Source organism: Acartia tonsa, chromosome 7, assembly GCF_053477335.1.
Source record: "Acartia tonsa isolate MP-2025a chromosome 7, ASM5347733v1, whole genome shotgun sequence".
Lineage (NCBI taxonomy): Eukaryota > Metazoa > Arthropoda > Copepoda > Calanoida > Acartiidae > Acartia > Acartia tonsa.
Genome location: NC_137266.1, coordinates 17361050 through 17385361, shown reverse-complemented (window position 1 = coordinate 17385361; position 24312 = coordinate 17361050). Strand labels below are relative to the sequence as shown.

The window sequence follows — 24312 nt, the reverse complement described above, 5'->3', positions numbered from 1 at the left end:
AGCAGCGATGTAGGGGCCATCAAGTTGCAATGTTATATAAATTTGGAGAAGGAGCGATGAAGGGGCGATGGAGGAGCGATGTAGGAGCGATGTAGGAGCGATGTAGGGGCCATCAAGTTGCAATGTAATATAAATTTGGAGAAGGAGCGATGAAGGGGCAATGTAGGAGCGATGTAGGAGCGATGTAGGGGCCATCAAGTTGCAATGTAATATAAATTTGTAGAAGGAGCGATGAAGGGGCGATGTAGGAGCGATGTAGGGGCCATCACAGTACAATTTAATATAAATTTGGAGAAGGAGCGATGAAGGAGCGATGTAGGGGCCATCAAGTTGCAATGTAATATAAATTTGGAGAAGGAGCGATGAAGGGGCGATGGAGGAGCGATGTAGGAGCGATGTAGGAGCGATGTAGGGGCCATCACAGTACAATGTAATATAAATTTGAAGAAGGAGCGATGAAGGGGCGATGTAGGAGCGATGGAGGGGCGATGTAGGAGCGATGGAGGGGCGATGTAGGGGCCATCAAAGTACAATGTAATATAAATTTGAAGAAGGAGCGATGAAGGGGCGATGTAGGAGCGATGGAGGGGCGATGTAGGGGCCATCAAAGTACAATGTAATATAAATTTGGAGAAGGAGCGATGGAGGAGCGATGAAGGGGCGATGTAGGAGCGATGTAGGGGCCATCAAGGGACTAAGATATATATAATAGTGAAGGGGCCATGAAGAGGCGATATTTTATTAAATAGCCCCTTGGGATAAGAGGACATATCATTACCTCTTTAGAAGGAGCGATTATGGAGCGATAAAGGATCATTTAATCGCCTCTTAGGGCAAGGGGCTATCAAATCGCTCCTTTCAAGGAGTCATAACATCGCCTCTTGTTATAAGGGGCTATTAAATCGCTCCTTTCAAGGAGCCAATACATCGCCCCTTGTCATAAGAGGCGATCAATTAAAATCATCGCCCCATATGGAGCGATGTCATGGAAAGGACTATACCCAAATACCTTGACTACTAATTATATGAATCATGTATGTTTATTAGTTTGTTTCAATTTTATGGCATGTAATCAATAAAACTAAAATTCACCGTACTTTTATATCTGATATCTTTGTCGAAATTGTGTCCAAAGATAAAGATTATCTTATCTAGGGCTTGTAGTTTCGAGCATCAGTTATTAATTGCAGCCACAAAAAATCAGCTGGATGTAAAAATTTGGTTCTAAAATGGCAATCAGAATCCGTCCGCAAATCCCTTTTCCAGTATGGCTTGCAAACCAATTAAAAAATCTACTGGATTTTAACTGTTTCTCATCCATACTGAAAAGCATATATAGCATCGTATTACAGATAATTTTTCACAAAAATTAAAATAAAAATCTTAACATTTATACCAGTTTTGCAAACCCGTGCGTTTGTCCCCTTGGGGTTAACAAAACTGGTTTTAATTTTATATTTTTTCATTCTCATGTCCGAAGAAAGCTGTCTATAATACGATGCGTTAAATAACTATTCTAATATCTATAAATTAAAAAAAATTATATCTCTTCAATTTAAGAAAAAGCACCCAAATTTTTATTATGACTAAAAAAGTTATTTGGCTGTTTGTCATTATTTATGAAGGCATAACTAATCTATTAACAAAAAAATTTGAAAAAAATAAAAAATATTTCGATGATTCAATGAATTAAAATATGTGCAACAGCCTTGATTAATAAATTATTTAAAACATAATGGAGGAAAAATGATAATTGTCAAACATGCATATAACAATGGTTTTTTTGAATCCATTTTTTTTTCAATAATCCCATTCACATATATGTTACCAGGACAACTATGTGTAAAACTAGCGCAGCAATACAAAGTAAAAAGCTAATTATATATTTAAACTGCCTTTAAAAAAATTTCCACTCTTTTATATTTCTTAGGGAAGATATATGACCTACTATATATGACAAATTTGATAAAAAAAATAATATTCAAAATTGGCAATTAAACTAAACATACAAATGCTATGGTTTATATCGATTAGATTACATTGAATAATAGTGTTCATTGATGACATTTTGTCGACATTGAAAGCATTATAATGATAATACTACTATCCTATTATATAAAGTAGTAAGGCTTTTTTGTCTGAAAGCTTAAGATTGCCATAACTAAGGATCAAATTGAGTTCTCTTTTTTATGGAATTTTCACATAAGTCCTTAAATGGTTTTTGGCTGTTTAAATTTAAGATATATATAGTTTTTGGCTATTTTTGCACCTTTTTACCCATTTTAATACAAAGACAGACTGACGTTTTAATGAACTTACTTTTGTTGTAGAGGAGATGCGCTGTTTACAATGAAATGTGATGTATTGTTTTTAATTTTTCTGCATGAAGGGTCAATGCAGTATTATGTCATATGGTAAATTATAATATGTGTAATATGTAATAACTGATAAAAATTATAAAATTGCTATGCCTCCTATAAAATTAAAATCAAATCCTACAAATGTGGACATGCAATGTTTGTTTTATAGAATTAAAATGACTGAACGCCACGCGTCCGCTTGTTGTCGGGAGATGTAAGGTCTTATCCCTTAGATTATAATCATTGGTAGAAAAGGCAGAGATTTAAAGCCACCACCCCCTACCCAGCTCCAACAGATAAAGGTTTAGATGTAGCCTGTTTGGGGTTAATAAAAACAATTTTAATTTAAAAATCCATCTAAAATATTTTTATAAAGAATGATTTACGTGATCATTGACCACTAGACTTATCCAATAACAAAACCATGTCATAGCCACTGATTCGATAACAATCTACTTACTCACTATGTATTTTTTAGGGAGGGAGGGGACAATCAAATTTAAATTAAAAGTATTTATGAACGGAAAAGAAAAGCTAACAAAAAATCTTGTTTAATACAATTGTCGATAATTTGTCAGCTATGAGTATATTTTTCTAATACCATTATATATAATAAGCAAAAATCTATTTAAATTGTATATCGACAAAATGTTATAACAGAATTTTAGAACATACCATCTAAATACTGATTAAAATCACAGCTAATACTTAAATTTGTACTGTATGTCAGTACATCAATAAGTTATTATCTAATTAGAAAGGTAAGGAAAATCTATGTATTGCATTGAAAAATTGTTTGTTTGTTATGGAACTTTAAATATTTTTTTACATTTCATTAAGGAAAGCTATTCTACTAAAAGTATATTTTTTCCATAGTTAATTATAGTAATTAATAATTATCATATTATCACAAGATTGAAAAAAAAATCTTTATATTGCCAAAAACAGTTATCACAGCCACAATTGATAATTTACTTTGTAAGCTTCGCTGCAATGGATGTTGCTCAGATCAAATTTTAATTGTAATAAATTTTTACGCCACTTTTACTCTTTTTTTATAGCACTCTCACTCCCCCTATCTATTTTCTATCCTAACTTTTACTTTTATCTCTAATCTAATTCCGTAGGGATAAAGGGATAAGTAAATTGAAGATAAACTAATCTTCCTTCTAATTTTGTTAACCCTTACAGATCGGGGGGGGGGGGGCTCAAAGAGCCCACCCCCCCTCTAGTTTTTTCAATCTCATTTTTTTTGTAGGTAAGATGGAGAGTTGTAACTTCATGACTTTTTAAGTTTAGTAATTATACGTCGGCAAAAGTTGATTTCATTAGGATATCTGGTCTGTGTCGGTCGTAGTGTCCGGTCAAAGTCGGTTGGGTAGCAAAAAAAGTTAGAAAAAATTATAAATAAATCTTAATTTCTACATTATGACCTTTGTGTATAAGGTAGAAACCTAAATTTTTTTGGTGAATACTTAGATATCAATGACCATCTGAGAAAAGTGGTGTTATGACCGTTTGACCGCTCCTTGACTGACTTTATGATCGATTTTTGTCCGGCTTTTACTACAGACATATATCATGAATATCGTGGCTTCTATTACAGCTAGAGACCTATAATTTTTTTGGTAAATCCTTGAGCAATAATAAACAGATAAAAATATTAATTTGCGCCGCCAACCGCCGTTTCACCGCCGTAATCGCCGAAAATGGCGGTTTCCGTTATTTGCCGTTTTTCGGCGATGATCAGAAAAAGTAATTTTTTTGTTATGAAAAATAAAAGTTCGTCCTAAAATTTGGTCATCCTAGCTCCAAAATTGGCCGCTCTACGGCTGTTTTAAAATTTAGCGGCTGGCCGCTAAAAAGCGGCTAAGGAGCGGTCTGACTGCTATAACTAGAAAAAGTAATTTTCTCTAAAAATACACATGAACCACCAGAAAAAAATTTACGTCTTTATCTGTACCAGGAGCCGAGATAGAGGGGGGGCTCTTTGGGCCCCCCCTCCCCCCCGATCTATTAAGGTGGGAATTGGGGCCCGATCTGTAAGGGTTAAGCTTTGCAAAGTCAAAAAACATAAAAAGCATTGTTAACTTCTAATTTAGATGGTTCATGATAAAAAAAAGTCGACTTTATGACAGTACATGTAGGTGACAATGAATGACAATTTATCAACAATCTATTATTAGACTGACAATCCTTATATAAAAGTAACAGAATCTATGTGTCAGTCTGTCTGTGTGTATCGAATGATCTCGCTAATCGCTTATCAGATATGTTTCTCTTGTACATTGTAGCTTGTCATAGGTCCCAGGAAGGTTTATAACTATTTTGGGAGAGGGTACAACCAATAGAAATCGACCCTAAAAAATAAAAAAAATTTACTTTACTTTTTAAAACTAAATTGGAAGTGGTTATTTGTATCGAATTCCTCCCTCAACCTTAAGTGCCCCTAGAGGCCTCAAGGGGCGTTAAAAAGTTTATAAATAAAAATATTTGATCTGTTTTAATATTTTTGAATTATCCTATCCCCAAATGCCTGCTAATTCAGCGAGTGGAACCAAAGCATCTAAAATCTGTTGATTGCTTTTTCATGTCAAGTTTTCTTTTTAAATAAATCAAAAGACACACACAGCCATGCCCAGCCACCGACAGCAAGCCGTAGTCAGCCACCGGTAAAGTGGTGAAAATTTTATTATAGATTTTGGACATTAAAGATAATTATTATAGTTTAAAGATTAATTGTTATAGCAAAATCTATCAAATTTTGTCCTCAAGTGAAGCTCCTCTATAAATAAATTCCTTGGACAACAAGGTATACTATTAAAAGCGAGGTATCTCTATAATCAAATTCTAAATAGGAAAGTATTTCCTTTACTGTATTTACGCAATTTTTCAACAAATAGATGTACAATTTAGTTTAGACTTACAAATTAATGTTCTGCATATTGAGTTCTGACACTCTTTAAGAGTTATTCTTTTAGAGCTTTGCTTTTGTGGGTGTTATCATTCTTGTTGAAGTAGGTTTCTTTGTACTTTTTCAATTTAAAATGAAGCTTAAAACACAGGATCAATACAATGCTGTATCAAAAAGTAAAGATACATGCATATATTCGGTTAACCCTTAGAAAATGTTTTCATTGATGTTAAAACAAAATAGGCGAATTCATACATGCATAAATTCAAAATAAGCGTTATCAGTAAGTCCTCTATCCGACTGTCTTACTGACCCTAAATGTATACAAACTTCGCTGTTAAAAATGCTATAGGGTAAAGATTTTTCTAATTATCATGTTTTACATTGAGTGAAAATGGATAGTATATTATTTTATATCAATATCTTTGTTTAAATTAGAGGGTCCAATGGGAAAGTGTCATTCAAAAGAAATTATTAGAAGGGACAAAATTTATGTACATATTATTTTATTTTAATGACTATCAAATGTGACACTTTAGATAAAACTAACGGTTCGCCTGAAGGGGATAAGATCAAAACAGAAAAGCTTGAAACTATTATAGAACCAGTTGTTATAGCTTACTTTTTAAATTGATAGTCAAAATGATACAGCTTTGCTTATCTATAATACAAAGTATCTAAAATGCAAAGTAGACAGATTGTTTGTTTCTACCGAAGGTTCTCCCTAACAGGGTAGCTAGTCATAGGTCTCGGGAAGGTTCATAACTATTTTTGAGACGGTACCACCACCCTCCCTAGAGAAATCACTCTTAGAAAAAAATCAACTCTCCCCCAAAAAAACTTGAAAACTCTTAATTAAAAATGAGTTTTGGGATTCAATTCTCCCATCCTCAAGTGCCCCTAGAGGCCTCTAGGGGGCGAAGCCGCTAGTATCGTTACAAACCGGACAGATGCAAATGTAGTAAGGACCATTAGGAAGATTGGTGCTTCCCTGAAGAAAAAAAACCTCCCATCTTTTTAAAATATATTGAAAGTAAACATAAAAAAACTACCCGCGCCCCTCTATTTTTAATTTATTTCAAAATAATAGGCTAGTGTTCGACTAAACATTTTGAGGAAAGCAGTCAAAAGAATGAGACGGACAGGTAAACACTCCACTACTCTATATGAGTCAAGTAAGTAAAGTTAAGCAAAATTTATAGAAATTAATAGATAGCATTTGACAAGCAAAACAAATAAAAAGATTGATATACACGGGAAACAAATTAAAGATAAATAATTAAAACAAGAAAAAGAATTTACATAACAAAACATATAATTATTCTCTCTCAAAGATATTCAAGAACCCTATCTCTCTCATTTTCCTGTAATAGTCTGGTAATAGTGACTTACATTTAAATAGATACTTCGCTCATAACCTCTAGAGGAGAGAAGGGAAGGGACAAGAAAATAGCTTAAAAACAAATCAAGGTATCAATGAAGCTTTTTGTAAATTTCAACCAATTCGGACCGGAAATTGATGACAAAAAAAAACACTTATCTATAATATAAAGGAGAATAATTTTTGTCCGTCTGTCTTAAGATCTTGGTAACTACTGAACCGATTGGGTTCTACTCTTTAGGGAATATACCTACTGGTCCTGTGATGGTTTTAGGCTATTTTCTTGGGGGATGGGTAGGTAATAGAAGGTGTAATGAATCCCATACTCACATCATTTTATTTAATTTCCTCTTGGGGCACAGCCCCTAGAGGCTAGGGATGAAACCGCTAGTTTATATTATAGAATTGATGGGTTTTTTTTAATAAATATATGAAGAAGCCTTTTATAGTTTCCTTAATACCCTTTATGACGGACTGGTAGACAGACTGGTTTACATCTTCAATTATATGGAAGTTTTGCTGTAAATTAAAAAGTAAAAGCAGACAGTAAAGCACATGGGAAAATTAAAAGAAAGTGTGTTTTCACGGTAATTTTTGATAAATAGCTGGACGTTTATAATCACAGCTGGGTTATTAAGGATAAACAATAAACAAACAAGGATGATTATATCCATAAACTAGCGATTCAATTATAATTTTAAATATTTATAGTATAAAAGGTTGCAATAGCTAAGAACAATCGATATGTAATTACTTGGATGTTGCACCAGGTTTTTATGTACTCAAAAAATGGATAATCCCAGTTGGCTAAAATATCAACAACAAAAAACATCCACCCCTTTTAACCCAAACCCTACCCTGCTGGATGAACGAACTGACCAATAAATAAGGTCCATATTAGAAACCTACATTGATGACATAATTATATCCATATATCCTATAGTATATCCATTCGAATTACATTATGATTGTACAATCAACGGAAGTTTATAAAAAAATATAAGATATAAAGTTGAAAGATTGATTAGAATCAAAATACAAAATTTATCTTAATGTCTATTTATGTACTGTATACTTAAAATTTAGCAGATGATATGATTTATTTGTGGTCTACCTAACCACATCATGTACACGCATAAAATCTGGTTGTAGACAGCTGGACAGTAACCAAAGTAAATCCTTATATAAAAATAATAACATGCCTATAATTCAATATGTGTGTTTGACTGTACTGAACCTAAAAGCGGGTGTTGACTTAAAAATTCAGTGGTTCGTGTTCCGTCTAGATGGATAACGGGGATGGTTAACCATATTCTGTTGACAGATTTGATAATTTGATTGATTTTTACGTCTTAAAGAATAATTAAACATAACTAAGGGAACCTAATTATGTATTATTAATTTAGCTCACATTTCTATTTCTACATAAAATCTGCATTTGGTAGCGGATGAATGTTTGGAGAAAATCAGTACAATCATTTAACTATCATAAATTCTTCGCTTCCTGCTTTTACACATTCTTTGAATTTGTGTTTTTTACTTTTTAAATATCCTTATTAGGTAAAACAAATTGGCAAAATTTTCGCAAAAATAAGATTTTGACAAATTATATATTTGAAGAAAGTCTGAGCAAACAATTATTGCAAAAAAGAGTAATGTGCAAATGTTGTTAATTAATGCGGCAGCAAGCCAATATAATTGCCATAGGCGAGTTCAAATTTTCACACACATATACATCTTACATGAATTTAGGGATAAGAAGATCATTTAATAAATGTATAAGGACAAATTTCCCTTCAGACAAATACAAATTTTCTATTTTATATATATTTTGACAGCTTGTTTTTTTTAATGAATTAAATTTAAATCAGCCCTATTTTTAAAAGCGAAGATTTTCTATAATTAGGGTCGATCCGTCCGAACGCCCGTCCGTCCGTTACGGATAGCTTTTTTCGATAAATTAAAGCACAAAATTTCTCATCAAATTATTTTTTCCATGTTTCCTATCCATTTACTCCTGAAATCTTCCAACAATTCCGCCTTCACTTTAATAATTTTTCATACAGATGTTGTCTTACTTTCCTGTGGCCTATTTTTATAAATCAAGTTAAAACGAATATTTTTTGTAATTTTAGAACTGTCCCATCATATATTAAAATCATGTCCTAATAGTTATCTATCTTATCGTATTATAAACAGCTTTCCGCAGATGCTAAAATGGAAACATTATAACATTGAAACCAGTTTTGTTAGTCCGCTTTTCTTATTCGTGGAAAATTGTTTATAAAATGATACACAACCAAAGATGGCCACCTAATACTTTATTCTGGTCATGAAAGTCAACATATGTATGGGGTTGCTATAATTATCCAAAAACGACATGTCAATTCACTAATAGACTGGAAACCTATATCAGACAGAATAATTAAGGCTAGATTCCAATCAAGGCACTGCAAGTTGACCCTTATCCAATGCTATGCCCCAACAAATGACAAAAGTGAAGAAGTAAAACAAGAGTTTTATGATCAACTGCAATCAATCAGAAACTCAGTACCCAAACATGACATGTGTCTAGTTCTTGGAGATATGAATGCTAAAGTAGGAACTGACAGGACTGGAGTGGAAAATGCAATGGGACACTTTGGCATAGGTACAAGAAATGAAAATGGAGAACTTTTACTTGAATTCTGTTTAAATAATGATATGGTCGTAGGAGGTACATTATTCCAACACAAAAACATTCACAAATATACCTGGACAACACCTGATGGACAAACAAGAAACATGATTGACCATATTATGATCAATAGAAAATGGGTCAAATCAATGCAAGACTGTAGGAGCTATAGAGGAGCCGACATATTCAGTGACCATGAACTAGTTGTCAGTAAGATTAAATTAAAGCTGAAGCGTACTGGCCATGATATAAAGAGTGAGATTGGCAGACAATATGATTCTTCAAGATTAAAGGACCCAGTGATAAAGAATGAATTTGTCTTAAAACTCAGAAATAGATTTCAAGTCTTAGAGGACCTAAATGACGAGACTGAGATCACATGGACTTCAATTAAAGAAAACTTTCAATCTACTGCTAAGGAAATCCTAGGACACAAGAAACCAGAGAAAAAGGACTGGATCTCTGAAGAAACATGGAACAAAATAGAAGAGAGAAAGAATCTTAAAAACAAAATTCATAATGCTCAACATTTGGCTGACATGGGCAATTTAGGAGCTGAATATACTGCTAAAGACAAAGAAGTCAAAAAGCGCACAAGGAAAGACAAGAGAGATTACATTGACAATCTGGCTGAAAAGGCCCAGAGAGCAGCTGACTTCGGTAACATGAAAACAGTATACAACATAACCAAGCAATTAAGTGGCAAATATAACAAAAAGAGTGGTGAAACTATCAAGGCTAAAGATGGTAAATTACTCACTACAGAAAAAGAAGTTGCTGAAAGGTGGAAATCGCATTTTGAAGAAGTGTTGAACAGACCTGAACCTGAAATTACTGCTGAACCAGAACCAGGACATGAAATAGACATAGACACAAGACCACCAACTATTCAAGAAGTTAAAGCTGCTATACATAGTCTAAAGAACGACAAAGCACCTGGACCTGACTTGATAACTGCTGAAATGCTTAAGGCAGACATAGATCTTTCTGCTAGGACTCTGACTGATCTCTTTGATAAAATTTGGAGACAAGAAAAGATACCAACTGACTGGTCTAAAGGTATAATCATAAAACTACCTAAGAAGGGAGATTTGAACAATTGTGATAATTGGAGAGGAATTATGCTGCTTTCTATCCCAAGCAAGGTCCTATGTAAAGTTATTTTAAACAGAATTGATGAGAAAATTGACAATAAACTAAGAGAAGAACAAGCTGGGTTCCGTGCTGGAAGAGGCTGTGTTGACCAAATTTTCACCCTTAGGACAGTTATTGAACAATGTGTTGAATTTAACAAGCCACTCCATGTAAATTTTGTTGATTTCTCTAAGGCCTTTGACTCCATACACAGACAAACACTCTGGAAAATACTAAGAAGTTATGGTATACCTGAAAAGATGATAATTATGATAACTAAATTTTATGACAACTTCCAAGCCTGTGTTTCAGTTGGAAACAATAAGACATCTGATTTCTTTAAAATAAGCACTGGAGTTAGACAGGGATGCATTTTATCACCTATTCTATTTATATTGGTCATTGACTGGGTGATGAAGAAAACCACAGAGGACAAAAAACGTGGTCTCCAGCTGGGCGTACTAGGACACCTAGAAGATCTGGACTTTGCTGATGATCTGGCACTGATTTCAGAAACAATTAAACATCTACAAGCTAAGACAGATAGACTAGTCAAATACGCAGGACAAGTCGGGCTCTTTGTTAATGTCAAGAAGACTGAAATTATGAATATACCTACAAACCCTGATCAAACTATAACAATAAATGGTGAACAATTGAAACAAAGCAACAAATTCACCTATTTGGGGAGTGTTATCAGCAGTGAAAATGGCTCAAAAGCTGATATTAAAACCAGGATTGATAAGGCTAGGGTTGCTTTCAACAGTCTACACAACGTTTGGAATTCAAAGAAACTTGCTCTGAAAACAAAAATCAGACTTTACAACAGTAATGTAAAATCAGTTCTTCTTTATGGAGCTGAATGCTGGAGAACTGTGAAAACTGAAACAAATCAACTTAATGCATTTCACAATAGCTGCCTAAGAAGAATTTGCAAAATATTCTGGCCAAACAAAATATCAAACATTGAGCTGTATGCTAAGACCAAGTGCAATAGTATTGAAGCAGAAGTGAAATTTAAAAGACTAAGATTGCTAGGACATGTGCTCAGAATGGAACAAAATAGGTTTCCAAAAAAGTGCTTAAAATGGAACCCCACCACTGGTAAACGTAAACGGGGACAACCAAAAATGACCTGGAGGCGGAGCACTGAAAAGGACCTCTTTAATTTGAAATTAACATGGGGAGAAGCTGAAGCACTTGCCAAAAAAAGGAATTCATGGAGGAGCAGGGTGGCCGTATTCTCTGGACTCCACAGTCCAAAAGAGAGACGCGACTGAACTGAAACATTATTTTTCATTATTTTTTGTATAAGATAAAACATCAATAGCTTTAAAAATATCAACCAAAAAAATAAACCCTTGGAAATAGACGTTTAAGGAGGGGTATTTACCCCCTCCCCCTCTTAAAATTTGAAACTCCCCTTTATTTTTCCCCCCCTTACAAAAATCTTGGACGTCCCTTGCCGTGGAAACATTTCAATAAAAAATACCAGAAATTACTTATTTTTAGTATTGTAACTTTTTTATAAAGTGACTATATATCTTTGAGTAATTTTTAGAAGATTTATTTAAAGCAAAGCTTTTCTATAATTAGGGTCGATCCGTCCGTACGTCCGTAACGGATAGCTTTTTTCGTTAATTTAGGCATGTTAGAATTGTCCTATCGATTTCAAATTTTGCATGGTGATTCCTTTAATAGTTAGGTACGATTTAGAAAGCGTAGCAACTCTATAATCATCACCAAAATGTCCGTACGTCCATTTTAAACATGTTGATTTTTCTACTTTTTTAAAAATAAATTTTTATGTGATCTTATTATCCGTTTGATCTGATTTTTGGTATATTGATTCCTGAGACAACAAAGAACAATAGTATAAGCGAAGCAACTCTATAATAAAGTCCTAAAAATGTAAGTATGTCCATAAACATTATCCTGTATCAGGCAATTTTTCAAAAAATTTACTTACAAATTTGCTTCGACCCTTTCAATACTTTTTTATTCTGATTATTCAGTTCAGACAATATACAAGTGTTAATGTCCGTTTTTTCTACCGTTTCAGTGCTTCGCTTTTATGGATTTTGTCATCCTTGTTATAAAACACTTTAAAACGAACATTTTTGTAAATCTAGAACTGGCTTATCAATATCAATATCATATCTTAATGGTTATTTATATGGTTTTATAGTCAGCTTTTCGCAGATGCTAAAATGGAAACATTATAACATTGAAACCATTTTTGTTAGTCCGGGATGCTTTTATTTATTTTTATTATGTTAATAAAATCTAATAAGTGGCAATTTTATTGTGCAATACTTGAAATTGTATTATAATTATTTAATGTTAAAGTTGTCTGACTATTATGAAACCAAATACCTCCCTATTTAAGTAAAATTAAATGGCTAATGATTCTAAATAATTTCTCTTAGTAAATTCCCCTGTAGCAAGCATAGTAACATACGGAGAAAAGTTCTACTGTGCATGGATAAAAGAATAGGTATTAGCTTCAAACTTTATTGTCATATTAGAAACGGTTATCAGCCATACTGAAAATTCATGTATAGCATTGTATTACAGACAATTTCCCATTAATATCAAAATAAAAATCATAAAATAAATTCTAGTGTTGTTATCCCCGAAGGGGGATTAGATCTTGTAATTTTCTATTTTAACATTCGCGTAGCGTTGTCTAAAAGAATAGGGGGCACGAACTATATGTAACTCTACCCACGGGGTGAGGACCCTTTGCCGACTTTAAATGGGGTCTTACGAATATCCACCAATTGCGTCGGAAATATTAACACAGCCAAGTCGCTGCAAAAGAGTAGAAGAGCAGACGAAAAAGTTCCAGTTGTTCCAGTTGTCTTTGTTAAAACATTTATACTTATACATTTATCGCTTAATGGTAATAAACATTTTCATTTGTTATCCGTTTATCTATGAAGCCAAGCACACCTATTAATGGTTAAATTGACATAATTTTCCATTTACAAATCTTTCAATAGTTCATATAACAAGAACACAATCTTACATATTAGTCATTGTCGGCGTAGCTTCTATACATTCGTATATTCCTACACAGAAAATAATACATTTTGTATTAATGATGATTATTAGTGTATTGGAAATAGTATAATCAAAGTCTTTTATTTCGAATTATAAAATTTATGGCAAATAAACGTCTTTTTTGTCATTAAAATAGAAGAATAGAGGGGCACGAGCTATATGTATCTCTACATACGGGACCCTTTGCTGACCTTTAAATTTTAATTGTGTCTTTGAATATCAGCCAATATTGTCGGAAATATAAACAGCTAATTCCCTACAAAAGAACAGAAATTTGCTAGCAGACGAAAAAGGGCCAGGTAGTTGTTTGGGTTATACATCTATACTTATACAGTTGTTGTTTTGACATTAAAACGTCTTCAAGGTGGAGGCAAAACTATAGAGTAGCTACGCTATTTGTAACAAGTTATCCATCTGGTGTGTGTGGTATAATAATTAACTTTGTCCGCATGTAAATGTGTTATTACCAATTTAGATTTTATGTTACTATAGATCGATAGCATATGAAATAAACATGTTCCCCCATACAAAACATTTCAAGACTTTCAACGCGCGTTAAAAAGCCTAAACCATTAAAGCTTTTATTTTGAGGGGGATAAAATGAGATGTTTCAAAGGTTTTAGTGGGGTTATATAGTATATACTGGGTATTTTTTGAGGAGTGTAAACACCCCTTTACCCCTACTATTGGACGCCTATTCCCAAAACCATCCCAAGATTTAGATAAAAAAAATAGATTTGCCTAAAATTACATCCCTAGTGAAGCCTCCCTAAGAGTAAAAACCCCATTTGGTTCAGCGGTTAGCAAAATTTGACGGACATACACAAATCCCTTACTACTTTATAAATTGGACGTCTATCAGATAAAATATAACATAACTTTATTGTTAAAAGGTAGAATTATAAAAAAAAAACAAAGCCTAAACATTAAAAAATAAAACGAGCTCTCTACTGAATATGTCATATCTTGTGATTTATTGGCATAAGTTTATCATAAATGCTTTTTAAACTTTTCTGTTACTTTTTGCGTTGCAACTTGTACTAGTTAAGGATTGACGCATTGGAGGGTTTTATGCTTTCTAGAAGCTCTGTTGTGTCATAAATAGGAATTATTGTATTATTGTTATGTCATTTATATGTTACATTCCTAAATATTCAAAGACGAATATGGCGAATTTTGACAATAAAATCAATATGAAATTATAAGAAGAAAATTGTTATATACTATTATATAAAGTAGCGTGTATTTTTTTGTTTCTCCGCTATGATCTCACTAACCACTGAACCGATTTAGTTTTCCCTTTTAGGTCTTGGGTTGGTGTTCAAGCGGTTTTCTTTAATTTAAAAATATATGAATTGTTTTAGGCTATTTTCTTCTTTTCATTTAAATAATTAAGAAAGTTTGTATATAATTAAGAAATATTTAATTAAAGGTTACTATTGTAAAATTATGTCTAGGATAGTTCAAAATGTCAGAGAACAGTTAAATTTAGAGATCAACTGAAATTAAATCAGATCTGTAACATAGTAGATGAATAAGAAAGAGAGTAGTAAGATTTCTGGCCTGTCCGTTAAGATCTCGCTAACGACTGATTCTCATTGATTTCTCCATTTCAAGGAATCTTAATAAAACTATGGGCATTTTTAGCTAAGTCTAAGACTTCCTAGATGATATAGGTGTAGCCGCTTGTTATACATACTATATTAGATAAATTAAATCCTGGAGGAGCTTACAAAACATAACTACCCTCTTCTAATATCAATTAAATGAAAGTAAATCCATGGGAAAATTTTAACTTATTTGCTAACATGATCTAATTTTATTTCAATTATAAAAAGTTTGATTATAAATCATATTTACACAAATACACATGAGTAAAATCTAAACCATGAAATTGTCTGGATTAAAACTTTTTTTAAAAGCGAAGCTTTTTCTATAATTAGGGTCGGTCCGTCCGTCCGGAGCAAATAGCTTTTTTCGTTAATTTTTGCATATTAGAAATGTCCTATCGATTTCAAATTTTGCATGGTGATTCCTGTAGCGTAGCAACTCCATAATCATTACCTAATGTCCGTATACATGACAATTTTTAACTTTTATTAACAAGTTTTTATATAATATAATTATCCGAATTATCTGAGTTTTTGAATACTGATTCCTATGACAACAAAGCACAATGTTTTAAGCGAATCATCTCAATTACAGTGTATACTGGCCTCTCATTGGCTAATTTTTTTACGTCATAATTAGAGTCAGACACTTTTACTAGGTTCCTTAATTGCAAATTTCATGAACTGCAATTACAAATTTTTGGAAAGGATAAGTCCCTGACCAAAATATTTGTTCTGCGGTTGGTCATGAGACAGACATATAAACATAGAGTAATTTTTAATAATTTTGTGCAAAACTTCAAATTTTATAAGGTTGCTATTTTTTTCCTCAAAGAGGGAGTGGAAAATCTAAACAAATTTCTAAAAGGGCCAAACTCGGTTAAACCATTCGTGCTCTCTTAATGGACAGACCAGACAACATAACCTTTTTATTTTGTTTACTTCTTAAAATAAAACAATAGTTTATTTCTTTTGTTTCAACTAGAGACTGCGCTCTTACAGCATCTAGGGAAAGAAGGCAGGGATCTAAAGGAATAAGACAATGGCCGATATATTGATGTGAATCTCCAATGTTGATACACAAAATTACCCCTTCTGTAGATTAAAATTAGTGTTTGAAACGTTGAAGGCTCAACTAATTAAACCTACTAATAAAAATTAACTGAAGTCCCCCAAAGTTGTTAAGCCCACAAATAAGAAAAAACGTTTTTTTATAAAACTTTGGGGACTAGTGTAATAAACAGCCAATTGTCCACTAACTCTTTGAAAGAAGGACAGTAAAACAGCCTCAAACCATCCTGGGACCTATGACCTGTTTCCTAAAATCGAGAACTTAATCTGACATAATGAAAACCTTACTACTCTATATGATAGGATACATAAAAACTCTAAAACTTTATAATTATAATTCTCCACTCTTGCAATAGTTTCTCTATGGTTAGATTTTAAAAAGATAAATTACGGTCTAATTCTTTGTTTTACATTGAAATTTTTCAAAGGTTTTCAGCAAATTATCAAGATATATGATAATATGACACTTTCTAATGCATGGTAACAAAAAGTTTTCTCGTATTCATTCGAATCCGGTGGATGGGAACCGGTTCTCATCCATACGAAAAAACTATGTCTAGCATCGTATTATATCCAGTTTTCTACGAATATAGAAATGTACAATCATAAGATTGAAACCAGTTTTTTTAGCCGGTGCCTTCGGCACCTCGGGGCTAAAAAAAACTAGTTTTAATCTCATATTTGTACTTTCTATATCCGCGGAAAGCCGTTTATAATACGATGCGAGAAATAACTATTATGTTCTTTTTTTGGAAGGAGGGGACATTAGGCTGTATATTACATTAGTCCCCAAAGTTTTATGATAACGTTTTCTTAACTATTGGCTTCACATTTTTGGGGAATTAAATTTTGATTGGTTGATTTAATAAGTTGAGTGTCCAAACGTTTCAACAAATACATAATTATAATCTACAGAAGGAGTAATTCTATGTATAAATATTGGAGATGTAAGTTCTTTTTCATCTTGTTTTCTTCTGCGCTACTTTTTTATAAATAAGTTTTTGTCTGTCGTTTAAAATCACTCTTTATTCTATGAAATCTTTTTAAAAGTCCGAGGATGGTTTATATTTAAGAGTTATATTTTAGATTATATTCCGCCCCTTAGATCTACCTTTGAATTCAGAGCCCTAACATGCAAGGGGAGCAGCCGCTATAAGATATCAAGAAACTAACAAATCATTAAAACTAATCAAAGCGTACGAGAAATCTTTGATTTCTACTAATGATATTTTTGACACATTAATTGTTAATTGTATGGACAGTCAAACATTAAAGAGAAAAAAGTAATATTTTTGTAGATTTTTGTTTTGTTTAAAATATTAAGTTAAGCACTTTTTAAAAAATACGAATTTAATATCATAATACCATCGATTTATAGGAAAGTTTTTTAGTTAATAAAAAGTCACTTTTTCTGACTATGTGAATATGTGATCATTATTATTATTATTAGTATTATTGCTCTCCACTCTTCCAGCCCCCCTTGCTTATTTTCAATTTAATCAAAAATAATTGGATTGGATAAGAAAGCTTTTCTCCAAACGTCTGCATTAATGAACAATATATATATTTATATCTAGATAATTTTACCAAGAAAAAATAATGTGTTATACTTTTCAAATTTTTATTTAAACAAGGATGTTAACATCCATTGGGCTAGATTTTATGACTAGAATACTCAATTTTGTTAACTAAGACAGATTTTTTTTAAAACCTAGCGTTGTGGAATGGGTGGGGGTTTCAACATCTCTCAATATTGAAATTGAAAAGTCATTCCTTCCCCTTTTTCACCCCTTGTCAAACCTCTGTGCACAACACTGGCAAAAATTTGAAATATAATATTAAAACAGGTCAATAATGGCTGAACTGTTCAAGATTAAATCAAATTTTATCTTAAGACAAGTTTTAAATTATTTCAAATCTTAAAATCCAATAAACCATTCGGTCTCTAAAGTATTGACGAAAGACTTTTATTTGTATAAAAGCCACGCTTTCAAGGAAGCCCCAAGGCTAAAGAAAAAACAACAACATTCCTTGATAATTACAAATAAACAGTTAATAATTTAAAATCGCGTGCAAGATCGAATATACCAATGATGTGTCTACTAGATATTTAAAATATTAACTATTCTAAACCCTAAACGTATCGTATTTCGAGAAAATTTGGAAGGGAATTTAGAGATATGAAAATATTGAAATTGGGGAATATTAATTTACGTGTGCAAGAATTCTATTTCAAAAATAGGATATTTATTCCCCTCTCCCTTCGTTCAAAAATACATCCCTATTTCTATTTTTCTAAATATTCAAATTTCTTAATATTTATTTACGAAGTACTTCGTAAATAAATAGAAGATTTTGAAAAATAATAAATTTTTACGTTTTATATTTCTATTTTGAAATAAATCACGCAATCTTAAATTAAGTATGTTCGTTAAACAATTCCGAAATAAAATTTACTAGATATATTAGACTTTTAGGTTCTTTCTATGAAATTAATGTGATGACATAATTTCCTTACTCCAAAAAGTCTACCTGTTAAGAATACGACATTTTAGACGTCTTACTTTTTTCATTGCTTTTTTTACAGGGTAAAATAAAAATTCTTCCTAATATTAAAAAAGGATAATTTTGCATTACGTAAAAAAAGTATATAACGATAATGAAATATATTAAAGTTAACTTATAATAGTTTGTAATTGTATTTGTAACAATATATTTATAGATTCCCTGTTATTTGATATCATCCGTTTCCGGTGTATGCTGTTATATCAGGGATAAATATATACACAAAAATTCCTCCAACAAATTTTTATTATTTACCGTGGTCAAAACATATTAAAAAATCTTATTTTAAAAAATGTAAATATAACGAAATAAATTATATTGAAGTTTCTAATTACCCATGTACATTTCTACCTCGTGCACCTCGTGCACACACACATAGTTCTTCAGTCCTTCTTATTTGAATTTCAGAGTGTATTGACACGTCATACTACGCGTTAGTTAGATACAAAGAAAAGTGAAAAATAATAAAAAATTTAATATTCAATGTGAAAACTTCAAATGGAATTATATTAATACAATAAAATAAAGTGATAAATATTATTTGCATAGTTATAAAAAAAAGAAGAAAGAAACAAAGTCAAGTGTCAACACAAGAAGATCTAATTCTGTACTGTCGTCCGAAAAAAATTATTGTAGTCTATTGTTTTGTGTGAATGTCATAAGAGTACATACACGTCAAAATAATAGGCTATGTTTTCTATTTCGGAAGGCAGTACACATAATCATTTACTGTATATTAAGGTAAGGATTTTGTAATAATTTGTAAATATAAAGTGAAAAGTCTGTTCGTTATAACTTAATTATTCTTATTTTGCCTTTTGGTAATTTCAATTTTAAACGCACAGATTTTATACTGTGAATAATTCGGCAAGCTCCATACTTTGTTTTTAATTATGTTTATTTTTTATTTTTTTATATCGTTCCAAAATTACAAAGTATCGGGTGTGTTTTATCGATAAGTCTTAGTCTTACCTAAAAATATTGAATCCCTGTGTTCGAAAAGAATTTCCGTGCATTTTTTTACGTCGTTCAGAACGGCTCGGCTCCACATTAGTTAAAAGTGAGTTTTTACAGTAATAATATGATTTAACGGTCTATTTCCTTAAATTAAACTTAAAAACCATATGTTACCAAATATACACACATCCGCAGCCGTATTTCTAGATTCGGCTCCGCGTTTTTTTGCGTTGAAACTCGTTTTTAAATGTACGCTCATATTAAACCTGATTATCAAGCTGTTTTTAAACAAATTTACTTACAATTTTGCTTTGACTCTTATATATTCGCATTCTGATAATTCAGTTCTGACATTAATGTCCGTATTTTTTTTACATTTTAACAACAAATTTTTATGTGACCTAATTATCCGATTGGTCTGATTTTTGGTTTACTGATGTTTGAATGTACAATAATATAAGCGAAGCGGCAAGTACGCATTTTTATTTTTTTCCATCACCCTTTAATTGAAATTCAAATTTATTTTTGGATATTTAGTATTTACTTTCATTTGATGTCCAACTTATTTACTCTAGAACCTCGAGCAAGAGACCATCCACGCATAAAGACACAAGACAAGTATGATTTGAGTAATGTTTTTGGCTTCGCTACTTATTAATTATTCATCCTTGTTAAATTAAATAACAATACTGCAAAAAAAATAAATATATCAATAAACAGTTTTTTGGGTTTTATTACAACATTTATTTTATAATGGTAATGATACAGATATTTAAAAAACACAAAATTATTTCATTAAATTATTTGTTTTACTTTTACTTCTACTTTATTTCTTTCCAACATAATTAATATGATAAACATATTTACAAAAATTATTTCACTTTTCCAGTTCCTTGGTTGCTGTCTTCTTGGTAACTTTTACCTGTCTATCCCAAAATGCTTGGGACTTCTTGGGGACTAGCTTGTTCATCTTCAAGAACATGATGGCGTGGATGGTGTCTTTCTCTAGGTTATAGCGCCTCGATGAGTAAACTAATTTGAGGTGTGAGAAAATTCTCTCACACCTCGCATTAGAAACAGGTAAGTTGTTGAAGTTGGTCATCAAACTGACAAGTCCAGGTGGATAACATATCTGCTCTGCAACATGTTCATACCTGGCAGTAAGCATCCTGTGGCTTGCGGTCATTGCTCCTTGTTTGTACAGTTTCTGGCGTTCTTCAACATCGAAATCCTTGGACTTAGATTTTTTGACTTTCGCAATTTCCTCCTTTATCTTAGCGACTTCACGTTGGTAACCGTATGTCAAGGCATGCAACTTGGATTCTTCTATATTATTCCAATCCTTCAGCCCAGCTTTCAGGTGTTTCTTCATGACGTCCAGGGGATCCTTCTGTTTGTCACGTTGTTCTTTCTTTTTCTTCTTGGCTGCTGCTTGAGCCTGAATTTCTTTGAACTCTTGTTGTTTGTTCCATAACATCTTTTGGATGGGTGTCATCATGCCTGTAATACATAAATATAATTAATAAAAATGATAATTGAATTATTTAACTAATGTTATTATTATTATCTATTTTAATTAATATTGTATATCTTTACCTGTGGGAGGTGCAGTTTCTGGAGATTCGTACTCGTCAGCTTCGGAATCCTCATTGTCGGCATCCGCATTAGCACTACGCAGGTCGGCCTCTTCATCTGCCTTTTCTTCAGGACTTAGGTTGGCTCTCAGTGAGATTCGGTGTAGCCGTTCACCCAACAACCTACAATTTTTGGGTGCTTGTTGTAAGATTGTTTTTGCTTCATCCTGTGTCACCGTAAAGCTTTGTGTGCCACTCGCAATCATTTCCAAATGACTGCGTGACAGGGGGTGTAGGTAGAGACAGACTTGCCAGCCTGCATTAGTACGGACAATCTTGTTAACTCTCAGGTGAAGGAACTTGAATACACGTCTAGCGAATAAGTTGCCAGGCATACTTGTCCATAGGGTAAAGAACACCGTATCCAGCATGGTGAACATCTGGACGATTGTGGCCTCATGGGCTTGTGCGGGAATTGTCAGCATGGTATCCACACACTCCAACACTTGCAGGACTTCTCTGAGGGCAAGAACCTGGTCAGGTGTTGGCCACAGATTGTCAAACTTCTTGTTGACTAAAATAAAAATTAAAAATTAAAAATTAATTCTATTGATATATACAGTTCTAATTTTTAATTAAGGGAACGAGAGAAGAAATAATTTATTTAGTTTAAATTTTAATAAACTTCTATTTGTTACCTTTCTCTTTTGTTTAATTAAGGGACAGAGAGAAATTTAAGTTGGTAATTTTGTTAGTTTTAAATTGTTGTTTAAATTATAATTAACTTTTTTGGGTTTACCTTTCTGATCCTGCACGGATTTTTTCACCTTCTGAAGTAGTTGTTTGTTGTCAAACAACTCTAAGAACCGCTTTATCATGTTCATTCTGGAGCTCCATCTCGTCTCCACGTATCTGGTAAGCATACGTTGTCCACTCTCTACCAAAATGCGACGCAGCTTCTTGTTATTCATAATTTTACTGACCAGCTTTGCCAGGTTAATTATGGTTCTGTTGTACCCCTTCCCTTTCTAAAAAAATATAATATTTGTTAATTTTCACGTTTTTGTATAATTTATTATTTAACTTTTTAAGTTACTGTATAAGTTATTTAGTTGGTTCTATTAATCATTTAATTAATTTACTTACAACTTTGGCAGCCTGCTTCAACGCCAACTCCACTTGGTGGTTGAGGCAAACGCCTCCCACTATTAGTCCACATTTTTGCTCATCACATATCATTGTTTTCTGGATGTTCTCTTCCATTAGTTTCCCGAAATTTGTGATTGCTGAAAAGAAATAATTTAATAAATTAATATAATTTAGTTAAATGCATTTCGTGAAACTACCCCTGTAAATCATTAAATGTAATTCATTGAATTTTTTGGGAATGAATTTAATTTAACTTTACTTACCCTCTCTTTGTTGTGGATCTTTGATGGCGATGGACCTGTAGAAAATCGCACTTGATATGCCGCCATCGCCTTGTCTTGTTCCTGCCAGGGTTTCTTCACCTCCATCCTGACCCTCACCTTCGGCTTCTACAACACCATCCTCAACCTCATCTAAATCTTCTATAACCATATCCAACGGGATTTCATCTTCACTATCAGCCTCAGGTGTGTCTTCCTTATCACTATCATCATCATCATCACTGACTTCCTCATCTTCATCCTCATGGTTCATGTAACTTGTATACTCTGTGGGGGTTTTCCCGTGCTCTTCATTGAGTATCTTGACGGACTAAAGAATGAAAAATAAATTAATGATTTACTTTCTAATGGTATTGTTTTAGAATATTAATTCTCGTATTCATTCAAATATTCATCTAAAAAAACTGGTTTTATCTTACAATTGTACATTTTACATCCGCGGAAAGCCATTTAAAATACGATGCGAGAAAAAACTATTAAATAGTTATGATTTTATAATTATAATTTATAATTTTTCATTACCTTTACACAGTTGGCAGCCGAGTCGGATGTGGAGCTGAGAAGTTGATAATGCTCAAGCCCAAACCTTTTCAACAGTTCTTCGAAATATTCGTAGATGCTGCGGCCGGAAGCATCGGGTTTAGGCATCTAAACATAAGTAATTAATCAAATTATCATTTAGGTATTTGTGGTCATTCTAAATTTCTAAGAATTAATTTTAAACTTATACCTGTTCACAGGCGAGCAACAATTCTTTGGGACCGTCTGCATCGGTATAGTTTGCAGTTACTGAAAAATTAGTAATTCTTTTATATTATTCATAATAGTTTACTTTACTTTATTTAATTCAGGTTATGTAGCTGCTGCAGTTGTAATTGCATTAATAAATAATAATAGTTTATTTATTTTATTTAGGTTACCTGCAATGAAGTCGGTGTGGTGAACATTGCCGAAGTCGAAGGAAAGGTGCAAACCTGCGGAAACAAAGATAATATTGATTATAATTATTTGTTATTTAAAATAATTAAATATTAACATTTTTTCCGCAGGTGTGCACCTTTCCTTCGATTTCGGCAATGTACACACCCGCGGAAGTAAAGATAATTTAAATTAATTATTTGTTATTTCTTTCAGATTTTGAAATTATTTAGTAATGTTTTAGTTTATAAATTATAATACTTAATAGTTAATAGTTATTAATACCTTTATTTTCTAAAATCTTCTTGAAGGATTCCATGTAATACTTGTGCTGCCCCTGCAGCCAGTTATGAAGCTGTTTGCTGGTGGGTGCATCCTGCTTCTTGCCTTTCTCAAGTAAACCGACCTGCTTGGCGATGAGATGGTCAAAGGCATTGGCATCCTTATCCTTAAAGCGAATTTTTTAAAGTTAGTATGTTTTTCAACCTATTTTTAAAAAATACACTATTCTAACTGACATGAAGATATATTTCGATTTTAGCAATCATTTTCAATTCATTTTGTTTAAAAAAATATAGGTATGAGACATTAGATAACAGCAAATATGATCAAAAATATTAAACATACATTTACCTTAAAGCGAAGGAAACTTTCA

General features: G+C 32.4%; 2 protein-coding genes across 2 annotated transcripts in view; both read right to left on the bottom strand.

Annotated features, from left to right (window-relative positions):
• LOC145324972 (uncharacterized) overlaps positions 1-24312 on the bottom strand; it is a 91050-nt gene that overhangs the window by 23506 nt on the left and 43232 nt on the right. The window lies entirely within an intron of this gene.
• Positions 20456-23140, bottom strand: LOC145324015 (uncharacterized). The gene is made up of 5 exons (XM_080166649.1): positions 22722-23140; positions 22456-22595; positions 22109-22337; positions 21332-21883; positions 20456-21235 (listed from the first exon to the last, which is right to left on the bottom strand). Exons 1-5 carry the CDS (start codon positions 22990-22992, stop codon positions 20613-20615), a joined length of 1815 nt encoding a protein of 604 aa, XP_080022775.1. The 5' UTR covers positions 22993-23140; the 3' UTR covers positions 20456-20612.